General features: G+C 41.0%; 1 protein-coding gene across 4 annotated transcripts in view; it reads left to right on the top strand.

Moving 5' to 3' along the window:
• Window positions 1-1,742: 1,742 nt before the first annotated feature.
• The window catches only part of LOC146313540 (protein MTSS 1-like), an 82,768-nt gene continuing 64,000 nt past the window's right edge, over window positions 1,743-20,510 (top strand). For 2 of the 4 annotated variants that reach the window (XM_084738958.1, XM_084738955.1), the window contains exons 1-3: window positions 1,747-2,152; window positions 12,579-12,640; window positions 15,786-15,859. In XM_084738958.1, the coding sequence (XP_084595084.1) occupies window positions 2,081-2,152; window positions 12,579-12,640; window positions 15,786-15,859 (208 nt within the window). In that variant the 5' untranslated portion in view covers window positions 1,747-2,080. Of the gene's footprint in view, window positions 2,153-12,578; window positions 12,641-15,785; window positions 15,860-20,510 lie in introns of all 4 variants that reach the window. The other 2 variants (XM_084738959.1, XM_084738956.1) reach the window with 2 other exon arrangements.

Raw genomic sequence — 20,510 nt, 5'->3', positions numbered from 1 at the left:
AACTTATTCTGTTTGAGAAATAAAAAGCTGCAACTTTTCTCCATTCAGGATTTAGTTCAAAAGCTTTTATACCTCTTGAAAAGGAAAAACTGAAATAAGTGATTTTATTTTCTTTTTGAAATAATCTTTTCATAGATTTTGGGCTCTTGATGAATGTGAACGGCACAGACATCTGTGTGTGTTGCATTGGAATAAAATCCACATCATGGAGAGATGTGACGTGACCAAAGACGTAAAACTCACAGAATTTCACATGAAAAATACAGAAGATTCTGAAAATGAATCCAAATTTATACAGCAGAACCATATAAACAGATTTTTTTTTTACTTCTGCCCTTCCTCATCAGTTATCTGATGACCCCTCAGGTTTATCTGGTGACCTTTGGAGGGGTCTGGCCCCTATTTTGGGAACCACTGAATTAAAACTGCATATAAAACCAGCTCCAGCTCCACCGTGACCAGCTATGACAGTGTTTTTTACATCTCTTTATGCCTCATCCTCAACTTTTTGATCTTTTCCAAACAGTTCAGTGAAATTCTCACTAGGTGGCGACGTAGTTTTAAATATCTGAGAGATCAGAGACGCTTATATCAGATTGGTAATGATGAAAATTTATGTCCAGCAGTCATCTACATCTACATCATATGTATCTGTATAAGTGAAACAAACAACATTTTATCTTAATTTTATTTATATATATCACTCAATCACTGTTTTCTGCCTCTCTTGACTCTTGAGCTGCTGAAAATTAAAAAGTAATTTCCTGTGTGAGGTCAATAAAGTTGAATAATTTCTGTAAAAATATAAACTATCCTGAAAGATCCTAACTTTACCTTTCTTAGATATTCAACTGTATTATTCATTGATGAGTTTACTGAGTTTGTAAAATACTGTTTCATGTCAAAAAGTTTTTGTGTATTTTAAATTATTCTATACTTTTGTTTTTACTTTAGATCATAATTTTGGTCCTTGTTTTCCTTTTTCCTTGTGTTATTTTTAAAAACTTTTTTTTAACATTATATTTGTTGTTATTTGATGACATTTTACTGATTTTGAGAAATCTGTAGTCTTAAGTTTTCTATAGACTCTTTTTTGTATTCCTTTCCTCTATTTTATGACTTGTTTTTAACCTTACTATTATTTTGATTTGTGTTTTCTATCTTATATCATTCAATGCCATTTTATTTTTATAAATTATTTTTTTTTTTTAATTCAATTTTTAATTTCATTTATTTTTTTTATTACCTTTTTAAAACCATTTTTACTTTTATAACTTTCATGACTCCTTCTTTTATGTCCAAAACTTTGTTTTCAATTTCATTTTATTTTTTCACAGTTAGAAATTTGTTGACATTTGACGATGTTTTATTTATTTTAAGACATTTGTGATCATAGACTCGATTCCTGATCATACTATTTATTTATTTTTAATGCTCTATCTTACATAAATCACAACTTATTTTGATCTATTTTTATTTGATTTTTTAGATGTTTGCAAGTGTTTTACTGGTATAGATGAATCTTTTATTTTATTTTATTTTTATATATTTTTTTATTTTCATTTTTCTTTTATGAATATCTTGTAGATTCCTTTTATATTTCCATAACTTTTATTTTATTTTATTTTATCATTATTTTTATTTTTTATTTATTATCGCTCCAGCCTCATTAACAGAAAGCTTCCTCAGCTGAGGGCGGGGACAGGCGGACGCGCGCTCACGTCCTTCCAGGCGCGCTCCCGGGCCGCGTCTCCACAGAGCAGAGTCAGTGTGGAGGTGCTGCAGCTCCGTGTGTCTCTGTGAGTGTAAAGTTGAGCGTCCCTGCTGTGAGTCTGTCCTCTCCGCTTCAACATGCGTGTCGTCGGGCTGCAGACATGGGATTTATCCGCTGTGAGAGGACACTAACCCCGGGCTCTGCCGCTGCTTCCGTCCGTGTTCTGGGAAACCCTGCAGCCGCAGCGCGGCTCTGAGCGTCTTTATCCGCACCGAGAGGCTTTGATTCACCGTCTGCCGCCGCTTCATTTATGGAGCTCCGGAGCTCCGAGTGACCGCGTTTAGTTTCCGTTGATCCCCGCTGAAGATGGAGACAGTGATGGAGAGGGAGTGCAGCGCGCTGGGGGGGCTCTTCCAGACTGTCATCGGAGACATGAAGGTAACATGAAGAGACATTATTATCCATCTGATCTGTGATTTAAATCAATGTCACACACGAGGGGAAAAAAGGATTTCTCTGTAGATCCTGTTGCATCAATCTAACAGAGAGCAGACATTTTATTGGAGGTTTCTTTCCAGGCGTCATCATTAATTTGTTAATTATCCAGCGGGGGGTGGGGGGGCAGGGGGGGTAAAGTGGGTGTGTTCAGGTTTCCGGAGCCTCATTTTCAGGATGTGACCGCCTGCAGCTTCTCCAAAAAAATCAGAGCAGCTTCATCTACAGGTCAGGAGAGCAGAGACAGACAGAGACACAGACAGAGACACAGACAGGCAGATAAAAACACAATTCAGTATAATGTCCTCACACAAAAACTGTCATGTTTCACAGGGTTTAAATTATGACAAAGGCTGGACTGACTGACTGTATGACTGAGGAAAATCTGGACTTGATATATGAAAAACATGAAATGTGCTACAATTAAATATGAACTTGTCTGTAAATACATAATTTCTTGGTCAAGTTCAACAGTCTGAACAAACATAAATGTGACTTTCAGGAGCAAATGACATCAGATGAAATGATCAGTAGAAAACATGATAAAATGAGAGCATTGGCTGCTTTTCTTTGTCTTACAGGACAGTAAACTGAACATTTCTGGGGTTGTGGATCAGAGCTGAATGATTTTTGAAGAAATATCTACTTGCACTGATTCTGACTGATATTACAGTTGTGATATTTGAGGAAATAATCATTTTACATCATTTATTCTCATTTTCATTGAAAAACACATTAAAATGATGATGTGTGTTATTTTTTTCAGGGATCTGAACTAAACAAAGATGTTTTCTGAAGCCTGGAGAATGACGATGTTGGTCAGGTCACTTCTGCAGCACCACAATATTTATTTTAAAATGCTATTCAGGTTCAGACCTCAATAAATATCAAATCATCACCATTTTAATAGTTTTTTGTCAGTGAACATTACAATTGTAGTGCAAAACTGAATCGTACTCCAAATTTCAGTCAGAATAATTGCAATATGACCGTATTACTAAATCTTGCAGCTCTGATCGCCGCTATTTTTGTTTGGTCAAAACCGACCTGTGAACAAATACAAACGGGGAGCTGTGTTTCTTTTCTGGATAAAAAGAACCACGACAGTTATGTCAATGGTTCGTGATCTAAATGGATTTATGTAGATCATAAACCCTCCAGTATAACAGGACTAAATGTTCCTCAGCTCATGATGCTCAAAGTGCCAAAAAAGTACATTTGAACACATCAACATCAGTGTTTCTTTCCAAAAATCACAACCTGGTTACTCAAGATAATCACAGAACTTGTTGTGAGCAGTTTCATGTAGGAACTATTTTCTGTCTACTGAATTACACCTGCCAAATGTGTCGCTGCACAGAAGCAAGTAGGGTTTGGCGATGTTGACATGTGACGACGTCTGCAGTGAAACATTGTCATGGACGATGATATGGTTGCTGGATCTAAAAGCGTCCCCGTCTCTGCACCACATCTAATAAACACGAGAAGTTGATGTAGTTGAGTGAACAGCAGCAACAGCTTCTTTTTATTTTCCCTCCCACATGTCAAACATGGAACTTTGGCAAAAACTCTGAGGAGACACAACCTCAAATACAGATTATTAAATCACGATGTCATGCTGGTAGAGGACTCGGTGGTCGATGACTCTCAGCCCGACCCGAGAAGGAAGTGTGCATCTTCTCACGGAGGAGAGGTCACAGCTCAGCTGAGGAGGACATCGGTTTTGTTTACATCCTGCGCTGTGGCGAGCACAAGCCTCTTGTTCATGAGTAGATGCACACATCCTCAGCGTGCATGAAACCGATGGCGATAAGGTGTGCGGATTATCTTGAGTGAACTGTCCCTTTAAATACAGATTTTGTTTGGGTCAGTTTTGACTGTTTTCTTGTTTCAGTGGCAGGCTGGTTGTTGTCTTCAGGTTTTGCTTGTGTGTGTGAGTGTTTGTGAGGTTGTGAGGACAGATCTTCAGTGTCTCTTGTCCCATATGTGGACAAAAAACCACGAGGCTCAGACTGATTTTAGGCTGAACGTTGAGCTCCGTCTTAAGTTTAGGTTTGAGTTTGATGCAGGTGCAGGTTGTGGTGAAGACTGAAGGTCTGCCCGCAGGGTCCTCACAGGTAACACTGAGGGTGCGTTGTTGGGGGAGGGGCACTTTATGACCAAACACCTGTTTCCGTAGTGACGTAATGACAGACAGGTGGTTTCTAACAGGTGTAGTGTGGCTGCTTCACAAAGGGAGGTCTGGCTGATCTGCCACACCCTCGACCTCTTTTCTTCTTCTTCACACTCCTCTTCCTTCTGTCAGCCTCTTTTTTTTCCCTTCAGCAGCGAACCACACCTCCTCTTCTTCCTCTTCCTCATGTCGCCTTCCCATCCTCCCGCTCGTCTCTTTTTTCTTATTCCCCTGCGTCTCCATTTTGTCCTCCTCCTCCCTCATTTTCTTTCTTTCTCTTCAGTATTTTCAGCATCCATCTTTGCCGTTGTTCTGTCCCCTTTCATTCCTCCTGTTTCCTGTTTCTTCTTTTTCTTTCTCCTCCTCTTCTTCCTCTTCCTTCTCCCGCCTCTCCTCCATCCTTTCTCTCCTTCTCCTTTTTCTATCTCACGTTTCAGCGTCAGTGTTTTTTGTTTTATCTCTTTATCCTCTAGTGGTGAAAACACTGAAACATGCTCATAATGATGCAGGTCAATAACACATTAAAGATTCACACCTTCTTTCTAACCTGTTGTCTTCACAAACATGGCTGCTGCTGCAGATTTGAGGGGAGCCCTGCAGAGCTGGAGAGCCTCCCTGAGTTCTAGACCAGAAGATCCCAAACTTTTTCATGTCAGGGTCCTTCAAATAGCATTAGCTTACGTCTGGGGCCCCCATTTTGTAAAATATCTTTTGTTTCAAGTGACGCTGAAGTTTAGACAGTTTTAAACACTCGTTTGTGAGGTTCTCGAAGCAGAGGGCGCATATGGGGCGCTCAAATCTTAATCCGATCTCACATGATCTTTACTTTTGGCAATAAATCCACACTATGTATGTTGAGTTTTACACGCTGCTAAGACTTTTTCAGAAAAGTGCATTTGTGGGGGACTATTTTCAGCTGCGGATTAAACCATGTTTGGTGCTTTAGTGAATTTTTCGAGAAGTAGGACGGTGTGTGTTGTTGGACACACTAAGTGTGTGTGTGTTCATGTTAATGAGGGAACATGTCAGCCAACAGTGTGGCTCACTGATGTGTTTTTAATAGTTTATGGGTGAAAATGCAGCACAGAGACAGAAAATCTATAACAGGCTCTGATGATCACACAGTATTCACTCAGAACAACAAACAAGAAATGAGTGTAAGTCTTATTTTCACGTGGAATTGCTGAATAATCTAAATTGAATATAGAGCGTGTGATGTTTAATTCATTCTCGTGAGTCACAGACAGCCAGGCGCAGGTTTTCTCTTGTTAGCACAAACATGTGTGGGTGGAGGGATTTCACTGTGTCACTGTGGAGGAGACTCCACTGCACTGCTTCTCATTGTGTTTTACATGCACGGGTTTAATCTGAGTGTGTTTGTGTATTCAGAGTCAGGTGACACACTCCTTATTTCCCCTCCATAATCCTTCTGTTTAATTAAAGGAAAACAGTGACGGTGTTTTACAACCGCCGGGTTAATTAAGTCAAAATGTCAGCCTGTCTGCCACTAACAGTAAAGATGTTTTTTTGTTGTTTTTTTTTTACCTCGAACAAAGTTTGGCGTTTAGAGATGTGAGGTGAAGCAGTAACAGGTTAGAAACCCTTTTACACTGCAGCAACCTGTAACATGTGACTTTGGTACATGGTTTTTACTTGTTTTCACTGTATTTTACAACCTACTGTTCCACCAGTAGAAACCAGAGTCCGACCATTTCTGGCACTTTTATGTGTCGTTTGGTAGCAAGTAATGAAGTGATATAAGTTTTGTGTCTACGTTTAGAGGAAGTGGTTAAAAATAACCAGTATATCATACTTCATCATGCCACATTTTTTCACACCCATAAATATTTAAACGCTGTGTGAGTAAAAATTCATGGGTGTGTAAAACAAGCCTCGCATCATACTTAAAGCAGGTGCACTACACTTCATGCTGTCTGTATGTGAAGGGTTGGTGACGTCTACCAAATTGGAGGATGATGATGTCCATAGTTAAACATCGTGATCGCTCTCTTTCAGGTCCTCATCAGCACATGTGCAGCTGAGTGTAACTGAGAAATGTTTTTCTTAGGAAGACCGGAAAGTGAAGCATTAAAATAGTCAATTCTGGAGGTAATAAAAGCATCAGTGTCTCTGTGTCGGCAGTGCGAGTGGGATGGTTGCACTCTGGAGATGATTAAAAACTGTTTTCTAATATGTGCTTCAAAACTAAGTTTTGAATCAAAGATAACGCCAAGGTTTTTCCGTGTTGACAGGGTTTTAGTGCTAGTTCTTGTAGTTTTGCATTAAGTTTCTCTCTCTGAGCTTCAGGACCAATAATTAAGACCACGGTTTTGTCCTGGTTGAGCTGTAGAAAGTTTTCTGCCATCCAGGACTTGATGTCTAAAATAGAGCTAAAAAGGGCATCAACTGTCCTCGAGTCATCAGGACACACAAAGATCTACAACTGAGTATCTTCAACATAACCATGGAAACTGATGCTGTGCCTCCTGATGACGTTTCCAAGTGGCAGCACGTAAAGATTAAATTATTTTTTTTTCTTTCTACTTGTCAAAAACACTGTGGCACCTCTGAGGGGACACAACCTCAAATACAGAACGCTTTTAAATCATGATGTTAAGATGGTGGAGGGCTCAGTGGTGGATGACGGACAATGCCGTCGTCCATCGGCCCAACGCCGTTCACCGCCAAATCCACATTTCCTGTGATCAGTCTGTTGTATATTTATATGCGTTCATGTAGTGTTTAAACATGTGCGCTTGTGTGCTGCTGTTTGTCATCCTCACATAATTGTGCTGCTTAAATTGAAGCAGACACATTACTGTTGATCCGTTTAAGTGGAACCGATCTGCATGTTTTTCCCTGGAGGAGAAACTGGCTCAGCCTCTTCTGCTGCTGCTGCTGCGTGCTCAGCTCCACATCTGCCTCCAAACTGACTTTTATAGTGTTTTTCTCCAGCTGGACTGAATGTTCACTGCTGCTGCTGTGGACTTGGAACAAGCCCACAACAGCATCTTTATCATGTTTAATTGGTTTTGGATCAGAAACGCTCCCAGACAGACTCAGAAACAGACACTTTTGACGTAACATCACCATATGAAGGTTTTACAGTGAATCTGTTAATGTACAGCTGCTGTTTTGATTTAGTTAATGGTGTGGATCCTGCAAAATGAAATGAAAAGTATTCTATTAGCATGCAATTCCCTGTTCGAGTTGTGCTTGTCTCCAATATTCACTCTCTTTTTAGCTGTGGTTTGGTCTCCACCAACTCCTGAGAAGAGTATCTGGCGTTTTAGCTGTTCTTTCTGCAGCCAGTCGTTAACTTTGACTTTTCGCTGTTTGGTGCTCAGCAGGTTGGGAACAGTGGGTTTATCAGAGCTTGTCTAACAGTGGAAACTGCTGCCTGTGGGGCAGATCGAGGAGACTCAACCATCTGCCTGTTTATGAGATTCTGAGTGGATATAAAGATATCCAAATGTCTGAGTGTGTCCCAAAATTCATGACCGCTCTGACATGTGCTGGGAGGTGGGTCAGCCCCCCCACAAAACTGCAAACACTAAGTGGGAACAGATAATGCATGGAGGAATAGATGAACTAAACATTAAACACTTTTCTGTGTTGCAGCTGTGATTCAAACTTAAATATAAGTTGGAACTTTTTAACCTTGTCAGAGTTCAAGGCTGTGTGTGTGTGTGTGTGTGTGTGTGTGTGTGTGTGTGTGTGTGTGTGTGTGTGTGTATGTGTATGTGTGTGTGTGTGTGTGTATGTGTGTGTGTGTGTGTGTGTGTGTGTGTTTTAAAGTAATGCAGTTGAGCGTATTAGCTGAATGCTAATCACCATTTATCTTTGTCTCAATCACCTCTGAGCTAAAATAATCCTGCTCTCTTTTTGGGGAGGTCGGATGGGGGGGGGGGTGGCTGCTGTGCATCAGTATCGAGATCGTCATGGAAACCTCACGGGCGGAGCTGCTGCTGCATTGGCTTTGGTGCCAAATGGGTCACTTTGGTTTTATTGTTGTCAGCCTGTTTGTTGGCCTTGACTCTCATCAGTGTGAGAGTGAGTGAGTGTTTCTGCTCAGCTGTTCAGTGCTGTGGGTTGGATTTTGTGAATATATTAATATTCCAAACATTTCAGTATCTGTATGGTGAGCTCAGGAAAATATTGCCCTTTTTTTTTGCAAATAGACGAGGGCACGACCATAACAATAATTCTTAACATGTTCATGTAAAGTTTTGAAGGGTATTAATTGTCATTTTAAAGGTTAAAGACTCTCAAACCCAATCAACCCTCCTTTTCCATGATTCTGCTAAAGTGATGATGCTCATCGACAGGCAGTATTTAAATTTTTTTTTCTGAACTACGAAATCAATTAGAAGTGCAATTGAGTGTTTATCAATTAAACCACAGTCTGATCATAAGTAAACCCACAATTTCAACACAGTTCATATAACTACAAAGTAATTCAAAGTATATTTATAGTTCTACACTGACACCACTTTCTTGTCTGTATGTTAATTATGAACATACAGCTAGCAGCTGTTAGCTTAGCTTAACATCAGTAATGAAGACAATGGTAAACAGTTAGCCTGGCTCTGTCCAAAGGTAACAAAATCTGCCAGCACCTTTTAAGTTCTCTAATTAACACATTCTGTACAAAAACCGAGGCATAAAAAACAACAGTTCAGTGGTTTATGGGGGGGTAATGTGCTGGGCTGTTTCTTGGCTGTGAGCGGTACCTGTCTGACATCTCAGCTGGTTGCCTGGCAACCTCTCTTGGCTGATGCTCGGTCACATAACTCACTAAAAAAAACCACAACTTGACATTTTTACACTTCAGCTTTTGTACAGTTTAAACAAAAAAAGACAAATTGTTTCAATTAGTCAGCTGTTTCCCACTTTTTCCAGCGTCCAACTAGGCTACAAGCTAAGCTATGAGAGTGATATCATCAGTCTTCTCATCTAACTCTCAGGAAGAACGTGAATGCAGTTTGTCCTGCAAGCTTGGAGAAGGAGGATGATGCAAGGTGTTTGAAATCTGCTGAACACTAGATGCCACTAAATTCTACACACTGGACCAGGACAGGGTGTTACAGTCCCTGAAGAGTCAGTGTTATACTTGCCTCAGTGCGTTTGTTCTTGGAAGTAACCGCTAGCAGCCACCAGTGTGACACATCATCAGGTGTTCTGACCTGTCTCATGGAAGCCCAGATCTCTTCTCTTCATTCACAGCTACATCACAGTCCATGTTGTCACCAGGATTTTTTTTTTTAAATAAGTGCATCAGCTAATATAAAAAAATCTACCTCCAGATGTGGTCTGACAGATCAGATCATGTGCATTTACAACTTGCATGAACATGTGTTTTTCACTTATTTGGATAGAGATGGCATTTTAATTCCAGGTGCAAATGGGGTGTAAAATGACCACAAACCACATGATGAAAGCGGAGAAAAGTGATAGAAACGGAGCACAGTTTCACATGTTGGACGCTGTTATTGGCTGTGGGCTACACTCCTACTGCCCGATTGATGAGGTCCATTCTGTCCAGTCAAATGACAAAACAAGGCAGCAGTTTCCCTCCATCTATAGTACCTGTCTGACATTCCTCCAGTGATAAATCCACAAAGTCGTACATTGTAAGGTTGTTCTGGTGGTCGAGGGTGTTAGGATGCTGCTCGTGTCTGAACAACGTCCCCAGTTCGAGCCAACCAGGGGACCTTTAGAGAGAAGGTCTCCTCTGATTTGTGTTATTATGTTGATCAGGGATAAAGAAGAAACAAACAGGGATTTTTCGTTTTAAAGCCTGTGCAGTCGCTCACAGAGCCAAACATACAGAGCAGAGGATTCCTGAAGGACCAGCAGGCTGCTTCTGCTGCTGCTGCTGCTCCTGCCTCCGGTTGTTGCCACGGTGACAATTTATGTCCTCAGTGACTGATTGATGCAGCGGCCCTGCCCTCGCCTTGGTACGTGTCCGAGAGTGAGAGACAGGGAGAGAGGATGTAATGAGATGTTGGTTTATATATACAGTGTAACAGAGAGGAAATGATGAACGAGTTAATAAAGAGCAGGAACATGAAACGAGAGCATGAGACAAATGGAGAGATTGTGTGTGTGTGAATGAAAGAAAGGGGAAAAAAGAGAACAAAATATGTGTGTTGAATATGAAGGAGAGAAACAAAGAAAGCAAATGTGTCACAAAAAAAAAAATGTGTGTGTTTGGGTGAGGGTGCATGCACGTGTGCCTCTCCCCTCCCCACAAATCCTTCTGTCTGAAGCCCCTCTGCAGCTGCAGCAGCAGCAGCAGCAGCGTTACCATAGCGACGGTAGCCAGGCAGTGACGCTGGGCGTCACTCTCACAACCAGAGCAAGGCTGCTGAACACACCCAGATCAGCTCAGCTCAGCTCAGTTCATCTGGGCTGTTAGAGAGGGATGATGAGGATGACGCTGACAAAAGGCGACGCCCACAAAGTGCAGCACAGACAAGCTGAAGTCTGTCTTAATCTAAAACTCATATGCTGTGTTCTGTGTCCTTCCTTTTTATACAGGTTGTGAGAGAAATCCTCTAAGCTCTGAGTTAGACGAATCAAGTCTGTGAGCATCTTTGTCCTGGTAGTCACATTTAGGTTTATTTCTAGTTTTGTGGCCTGTGTCGGCCGGTCTCTACAGCCAGGCTGCGATCACAGAGTCTGTACATAGTTAATGTCATCCTCAGTTTGTGATCAGTCGCGGTGCTCAGATAGTTTTGAGTCAAATAATAATAAATATCTCCTCTTACTGAGATATTGTACAGCTGGAGCTTTCTACAGCATTATTACATTACACCAATATACAGAATATAATTTGCTGGTCAAAGCTATTATAGTAAATTAGTGTTTTATTCTAAATATTTGTAGTTGACTGTCTCCCTTAGGTATGTTTTCATGTGGTTGCTTTCTTATTTGTTCATAATAATTATATGTACATTCTTTGGTTCTCTTGGCTGATTCTGTGGATATTTTCACTGATGATGGAGGCAGTTGGCATCTAATTGAATTGAATTTTGTTGCGTTATGTCCTTAATGGTCATGGATGGGGTTGACCAAAAGATGCGGCTGAGACACCTTCAGGGCTCAACGATGAGGATCACCTGCGTACCCAGGGTGGGTTAATAAATCTAGCAGCTCACTCGCCTGACTGGGCAAGCGGTAAAAAATAATTAAACTATTAAACTTTTTTGATAACAATAATGTATAATGTTCAATTTCATCTTTGTCAGAGAGCTGTTGATTCATGTTGTCTTGTGTTGTATTATATTGTGAAGTAATCTCATCCTTCCCCTGTGTATTTTATAGAATCTGTACAAAAGTAATCATGTAGATCAAATTCCCTCTTCTGTTTTCATGCACAAGACATAAAAGTTGATTATTTAAAGTGTTTTTAATTTAAAATTCTTGTACTATTTTGGAATCTGGGTGTAAAGTGTTTAATTTAAACGAGTGACACAGTTTTTGTGTCTACAGTACAGAATCCAGCGAGCGAGGATGCCTCTGATGTTCCTCTGCAGTAGAAAAGCCCCACCCGCCCCAGAAACATCAGGGGACTCCCGCTGACTTTAGAAGCGTACCCCAGTTTCTCCTGTCTTTGTGTGTTAGTCTGCGGCGGCTCAGTGTTTGTGTGTGAACACACATCAGCAGTACCGCACTGCAGCGTTTCTGTCTGTCTCATATTAAAGCCACTCGCTGGACCCAAACTGTATTTGCATGCCCGGGGGGCGCTTGTTTGGCTTCCTGTAGTCGGGCTGGGGTGGGTGGGGCGTATGGATCGGAGGTATTGATCCGTCTCCCCTGTTGTCTGACGGTTCACTGCTGCGTGAACCGTGTGATGCTCAGTCAGGGTTTATGTGTTTTGGTTGAGCCTGATGATCGATACACGAGTGAACTTTTTGTGTGGAAGAGTTTGTTTGCTTGTTTTGTTGTTAAGTGTGAAACTATTTAACTTAAACTGATATGAAAAGAGCCCAAACTGTGAGCCTCATACTGACCTTATTCAAGAGTATTTAATCCTTTGGTCAAAGCAACATTAAACTTTTTATAATTTTATAAACTGTCATTAATGATAAGATTGTTCATCCACGTGTGTTCATTCTTAGGCTGCAAAGGAAACGGCTGTCTTGATGTAAATCCCATCATTCTGATATATCTTTCTCTTCCTGTTTTCAGGGCAGTTACCCTGTCTGGGACGACTTCATCAGCAAGGCCAGCAAACTACAGTCACAGCTCAGGTAACACACAACAACACCGACGACAAAGAAACACGTCACGAATACGGGAAACACAAGTCTTTGTTGGAGATGATGTATTTAATGTTGAGGTAAAAGACTAATGCCATACTAATGCTAATACTAATACTAACAGTCAGCCGCAGAAACTGTGTGGAAAAGTGCACTTTCAAATAACACTTGGCAGGTGATTGGATGAATCGTCCGTCTATTGCTGTCGTAGCTGCCAGTAGTTCCTCCTAAGATGCTGATTGGCTCGCGGCACTTTTGGCGTGGATACAAACAGATAAGTTGGCGAGGTGGATTCTCATGTGATCAAGTGAATCCAGCTGCCTCGCGAGGTAAAATTCTGCTCACAGCTTCACACTTGACACCGCGCTTCCTTGAGTACTGAGCAGCGCACCTGCTATGACATAGTTGCAGCCCTTACCAATGCTAAAATATACACGTCATTAAAGTACAAAAGCTCAAATGATCAGTGTATGAGCTCAATGAAGTTAAAGCCTCATTCAGTGTCTGTGGATAAGATCCAGATTTCACATAACTCAGTAGTGCAACAGGACACAAGTTGGGATGGGTATCACAGGTAAAAATAACATTGATGAGATAATCAACAGCAATAAGCCAAGTGTGAAGTCAGTCGAATAAACGGCTATCGAGAAAATCAAAGGACAGACGTGTAGACACAGATTCTGTCCATTTTAGTAAGTTATTCATCAGATTTTTTCTGTCTCTGTATTTTCTTGTATCTTAACTTGCAGTGTGTTAATCTTTCTCTGTCACTTTTCTGAACACACAGTTCTTATTTATTCTACATGTGTAACATCTTGTGCAATCAGCCCCGACTGTCACACAAATTATAGCAAACTAATGTATTCAAATCACACATTTCCATTAGCTTTGGTTGCTAATGATGAAAAGAAAGACTAAACATTTTTTTTGTGATATTTCTGCTTGTTTACCCGTCCTCAGCGCCACCAAACTTTTTCTGTCATGCTCCAACAAAATGTCTTGTTTCTTCATTGGTTTGAAAAAAAATGACCTGATTTGTGTTCACGGGAAAAGCACGTGGGGAAATAAGAACATTACAATAGTTCTGATCCAATTAATTTGAGGGTTCAAAGCAGCTCTTTATAAACCTGCAGGTGATGTTTTAGGTGCTATGTTCAAGTTTTTCTGCAGAAAAACACCAACACTCTCTGTCACTGATGTTAAAAAGGGAGACGTGTGCACAGGTTGTATACACAAAGACACACACACACACACACACACACACACACACGCAAGCCTGAGAGTGTGTCTAACCTGAGCTCATGAAAATCCATTCAGTCCATATCATTAAGTGTTTAAATGTCAGGCTCACCTCTCCTGTTCTGTCGCCTCGTCCCCGACTGACACTTTGCTGCACCGGCTCTGCACACACACGCACACACACACACACACACACACACACACACACACACACACACACACACACACACACAGACACACAACTGAAGGTCATGTACACACAAAAACAGAAGAGAAACGTGCACACACACAAACATACACTTTAACATTAGTTCATCTTGAGCAATACCTCCACACTAACTCACACACAAACACACACACACACACACACACACACACACACACACACACACACACACACACACACACACACACACACACACAGATCTTTCCAGCCATTAACCACCCACCTCCACACACACACAATGCATGCACACACACACACACACACACACACACACACACACACACACACACACACACACACACACACACGTGCACAACTCAATTAACCTTGCGTGGCTGGCAGAGATTAATGATGCCACCATAAAGTCATTATCAGTGAGATGGATCAGCAGCAGCCTCCAGAGATTCTGCACCGGGCCGGAGGTCACCAGAGGTCAAAGCTGATTACAAACACTCTGACTGCATCCTTCCTCCTCCTCCTCTTCATCCTCACCACAACACATCCTGGCATTTTAACACTCAAGTATCTGGGATTAAAGGACCATATCAGTGCTTTTGCCTGTTTTATCCTGTTCTCTCCAAAACAAATACACTTTCCTGTGCTGCAGATCGTCTGCCATGTTTAGTTTGATTTACCACCGGTCAGGCAGCCACTGGTTTCAGTTCAGTACAACATCGAAAATCAAATTGCAGAGACCTGAAACTTTCAAAATGTTTTACTTTCGGCATTCAGAGCTGCATATCAAGACCAAGATAAACTTCTTAAGTTGTGTGTTCAGTGAGATATTAAAACAGGGTCTGATGACAAGAAACATTTGGAAACAGATTAAAAAATGAATTTAACTTATATTAAACATTAGGAGAAGTTAAAGGTATGGTTTGGATTATTTGAAGAGGAGTTTTTTACTTATGGATGGTGTGTTACCTACAGTAGATGGAGGTTGACACACCAGTTTGGAGAAGCAGCAGGAGTACTGGTGCAGGAAGTTAAGCGAGTTTACCTTATATTTAGGATATTTTCACTGCTTAGCATTTCTGTCAGACAGCTGTTTTGATGGGAAACTGCTGTTATATAAGCCAAAAAGCATCCTCTCGCTCTCAACCAGACACCATTTGCAAAAATACTAATTTTACCTGGCAAAACACAGGAGTCGCTGGTCTGCTGCTGCCTTGATCTGTTAGTTTGTTTGTGTTCGTGTGACTTCAGTGAATCCAAAGTAACCTTTTAAAACACTGAAGTCACACAGTAACACAAACACACTAACCAACCGAGGCAGCGGTAGATCAGCAACTCCTGTGTTCTCTGTGAGGTAAAATGACTGAGTTTACCAGTGGAGTTTGATAGGTTTGAAAAGAGTGGTATTTGGCTTGTATAAAGATGGTTTCTGGTCAAAAAAAGGCCGTCTCAGCAACGTAAAACAGTTAAAATATTTGTAATCTCTCCAAACTGGGAGCTTGTTGACCGCCATCTACTGTAGGTAGATGGTACCAGCAGTACCATACACAATCCCACTTCAAATAATGCGAAATGTCCCTTTAGATGTGTAATATTTTACTCTTCCTGAATATGACACAATCCTGCAACAAGTTAGTGGACCTAAAACTAGAATTTTAAAGTATATATAGAAACTGATAATTGATAATCCAAACTGTCCTCTGTTGTGTCTCCCAGGACGACGGTCGTCGCGGTAGCAGCCTTCCTGGATGCCTTTCAGAAGGTGGCCGACCTTGCGACCAACAGCAGAGGTACGTGTCAACATGTGTGTCTGATGGTGTGGATGTTTCTGTGTGTTTCTTTGGTTTGTAAAGACTGGAAGCTGCTGTTTGTGTTTTTTTAATGAAATGAAAACTTTTGGTGATGAAGCTGAATGAATGATGAAGGTCGGGGGATTTGTTGGACCTGGTGAGACGTGATGATTTGTTTTTCAGTCTGCTTTTTGTTGTTCTGTAGGTATGATATGGATTATGACGTGCTGGTGTTTAGATTATATGATGCAGACTGAAGGGAATATAAGACTTGTTGTGAAATGAACCCTGAAGTGTTCATCCATTCGCTGTGCAACGAAAGATTATTTTCACGGTTGAAGGTGCAGAAAGGGGTTCTGGGAAAACTTCATTGTGGAGTCTCATTCCCAGAAAATAAACGTTGACATTTTGGGTTTGTGGTCTGAAAGTGGTTGATATTTGAGTCTGAGCCTTAAAGTGGAGCCAAGAGGAGGAGCAGAAATCTGTTTTTCTCTCAGACTAATTGAATTATAATATGCTGAAAGCTTATTATGGAATTTATGTCTAATAATACCAAAACGTGCCAATCCCAGTTTTGGCTGATTCATCTTTTACTCTTTAAAATGTCAGAAAAATGTAAAAAAAAATGCTTATCACAGTTTCCCAGAGTCCAAAATGACGTCTTTAGAGTCTCTTTCTACTTTCAGAAATGACAAAGAAAATCACAGAAGCCGCATGGAAGCAGCAAATGTTTGACAGTTTTGTTTAAGAAATGACTGAAATGATAAATCAATTCAATTAATATTCTGTTGATTGGCTAATCGATAATCAATCTGTCCTACTGAAAAACATTTGAGACTAATTCACTGAACACGTCTGCTGCAGAATGAAAGAAAAACATTATTTTGCCCTCAAACAACAAAACAATCAGTGTAAAATTTGAACACAACCCAAATCGGGCTGCAAGTAATGACCCGTCAATCATTTTCTCAATCAATCAATTATTTGTTGGTCCAGAAAATGGTAAAAAAAAAAAAACCATGTTGATCACTGTCCAGGATGATGTCCTCAAATGTCTTGTTTTGTCCACAACTCAAAGATATTCAGTTTATTGTCAGAGGAGTAAAGAAACCAGAAAATATTCACATTTAAGAAGCTGAAATCTGAGAATTTGGGCATTTTTTCTTCTCTTAAAATGATTTATTAATTATCAAAATAATTGCTGATTAGTTGAGAACTTATCAATTAATTGACTAATTGTTGCAGCACTAAACCCAAATGATCGTTGTTCACTGATCTGATCTGTAGGCAGAGATCTTATTTATGTTGCATAGTTTCCTAAAACTTTTGGAAAATGTGTTTTTTCATCGCTTTTAGTTGTATTAGACGTTCTTTAAATTGATGCTAATAAACTAATTCATTTGCTAACAGCATCTCAGAATCAACAGCCTCAAAGTCGATCTGTGATTCTTTAATGTCAGTCACATATAACTGATATTCAGCTCATTAAAAATATCATCCGGACTTTATCCTGACAGACGACCTTGACATCAAACCAGTGCACAGATGGCCACGCCCACAGGAAGTGATGTATCCCTCAAAGCAACATGGCGTGTTTGTGAAGCCTGTCTGAACACTTGGACTGATGATCGACTCCGTTTTTGTGATTTGTGTGTCTGCAGTCACAGAAGCAGCAGGAGGTGTCAGTGTTCACTGTTGTTATTGTCGTGAGGCCGTTTGCACGTTTTCTATTGATTTTGTACTTTTCCATTATTGATTAATGATCAGAGGTGGCTGTCTTGCCGATCACTGGACCGGAGCGTCAATACAGGTCGCCTGCTGGATTGATTAGACGAAGCAGGAAGACTTGATGGACAGCTCGCCGCAGCGAAGCGTGTTTGTGTTTGATGTTGTTGTTCCAGCAGCACAGTTTTTTTTTTATCTCTGGCCACCTTTATAGATAACTTATGGATTCTGTGTGTTTTGTTATGGAGAAACAGCATCTTTAGGGTCGACTGAGTGTGTATTTCTGTGTGCGTTTGCGCGTGTGTCCACGGCGGGATGTAGGCCAGCTTCCTGTCGAGGCGACTCGCTGTCACAATGACAACAGTCGCAGAGGAAACAATCAGTCAACGCTGCGATGATTCTAGGGCTGTGGGTCACAGTCGCTCTGTAATCGACTCTGTGTGAGTGTGGTGCATTAGCTGTTACACCTGGAGCAGTGTGTGTGTGTGTGTGTGTGTGTGTGTGTGTGTGTGTGTGTGTGTGTGTGTGTGTGTGTGTGTAGAATTATTGGTTTCTTTCAGTAACTGTTGGGACAAATTAGAGGTTTGCGGAGCCACACCCCGACTTCCTCCACCGAGCTCCTCCAGCCCCGTCTCTTGGAACAGTTACTAAGCTTTACATAAGCACTAATTGTTTTCCCAATTATGTTGTGCTGACGTGTGTAATCGTTGCATAAATTATTCGACCTGGATTGTTATTCAAGCTACATTCATCTGGAGTGGTAGTGAGCAGGAGGTTCACATCCTGAGACGTGTCTGCTGCGTCCAAAATGAGTACAACAGTCCAAATAGTGAGTTGGACCCATAAACAGGTACATTAAATAGGTTAAAATCATATTTAATGCACAATCTATGATTGAAGTGAGTTGTTTCCTGCTGCCACTTCCTCTCTAGACTTGAGGGACCAGTCCTCCGCTGTCAGCTGATCAGCTGTTTATAACACTGAGGCTGTCAGAGAGGCAAGATTTTCAATTTAACATGTTTCCTTGGTCTCTGGTGGTCATTTTATGATTTATTACAGTAAATGTAGAGATTACAGAGATTTTAGTTATCTTCATGTCTGGATAAGAAAATGATAAAAGAAAAATCAGCATGTATACACAGTAGGGCTGAAAACTGTAAGCACTTTCTTAATCTTGAGGCAAATAATCACATATTCAAACAACATAAACCTTTTTTTCTGATAATAAGGCACCTTGCACTCATTGTAGCTGAGTTGTCTCTTTGTGCCTCGAGCTTTAATCGTGTTCGACCTGCGGACCGTGAGTCAACTCTGACTGATGTGTTGAATTATTGAATTGGAGAGTTCCTACCAGTGCGCCCAGTCTGTTCAATTTCAGCCTCACATTTCATCGTTGCATTTCTGCAGGCATGAAGAGACATGGGAGGGTGGAGGAACAGAGGAGGAGGGGTAAAAAAAAAAAAAAAAGGAGGAACCGGAGAGAAGAGGTGTTAGAAATGGGGCCGATAGCGTGTGAAATTTTAGGCCAAAAGAGTAAAATTAGATGAGACTAGAAGAGAGGATGATGTGCAGTGGAGGAATGGAGAGGAGGAAGAGCAGGTAGAGGAGGAAGATAGAGGGCAGATGGTGATGGGGAGAGAAAGATGGATGGAGGGGGGAGGAGGCTGTTGGCTGTCATGTCCAGCCGGCTGCTGCTGGTGCTCATGGCAACAAGATGGAAATCACTGCAGGATCCAGCCTCAACTAAAGAAAGCTTAGCTTATCTTATCTCTTATTTTATCTTATCTTGTACTTGTACATGCAATGTTTCTTAATTCCAGTTACAATGACTGAAACACAGAGCCTGTTGTATGCTTTTTGGAAAGGCTGTAAGTCTGTGCTGCCTTCTGACGTGCAGACCTCATCTTTGAAATCTTACCTGTTTTACCATCATGTCAGTTTTGGAAAATACAAACCCGTTCTATATTCCCAGTTTTGAATTCTTTTAAGGAACTAATACCCTTGCGTTGTTATCCATGCTACCACCTTGCAAGGGGAGAGAAGAAGAGCACAAGGCACTACCTACTATTATTGGTACATTGTTGTGACATGGACCAGCAAAGCGTGACTTGAAACTCAGCTAAGAAATAACTTTCTGTATGAGCCGTAGAACTGCAGTTGATAGAATACACACTATAGCATCAAAAAATCAAAAAGTTAATTAATCCACAGAAACCCGGCGTCTCTGTCACATTACACTTGAGTAAATTTTACTGTAAACATGTTTGAAATATGTTAAAGGAAAATTTTTGCAACTAATGAGTCATTTTCTCATACATCTGCATATTAAATAATTCATCAGCTCGGCTGAAAAATGATTTTATAGTTATTATGAATTGTAGAAGTTAACAGTTCAGGTACACGTGTTCTCAAACTGCCCAACAAACAGCTTCCATTTTCTGAAAGGAAAAGCAGAAAAATTAGATTTTACTTTCACTTGAGCACAAAAGACAAGAGGCTGAAACGCAGAGAGGCTCCAGGAGGGTTTGCCTCAGATTATATTTACAGGTTTTTGACCACAGAAACGTTTCTCACCGAGTGTTGACAGTTTGATGTTTCTAAAGTGGAGGAGTCACCATCTTATCAGATCCAACACACAAAACATTATGGAGATGAGACACAGCGGGCGTCCTCCGCTCTCTACCTGTTATTGTGTGTGTGTGTGTGTGTGTGGTGGTCTGTGGTTACCATAGCAACCCACTGCCGGGGAGGTTTTCGTCCTTAAAGGGCCGGAGAGTGCCGCCGTTGCTTTGTCAGGGGCCACGTCAATATGTCAGCACCTGGTAACTGGGTCGGACAGAAGGAGCAGGAGGAGGAGGAGGAAGGAGAGGGTGAGGAGACAGGAGGTGATAAAAGGGTGAGATAGAGAGTGAAAGTGAAAGGAAAG

This window comes from Lutjanus erythropterus, chromosome 16 (genome assembly GCF_056507025.1).
Source record: "Lutjanus erythropterus isolate fLutEry1 chromosome 16, fLutEry1.hap2, whole genome shotgun sequence".
Lineage (NCBI taxonomy): Eukaryota > Metazoa > Chordata > Actinopteri > Lutjaniformes > Lutjanidae > Lutjanus > Lutjanus erythropterus.
The sequence above is the reverse complement of the archived record's forward strand: the minus strand, read 5'-3'. Positions and strand labels throughout refer to the sequence as shown.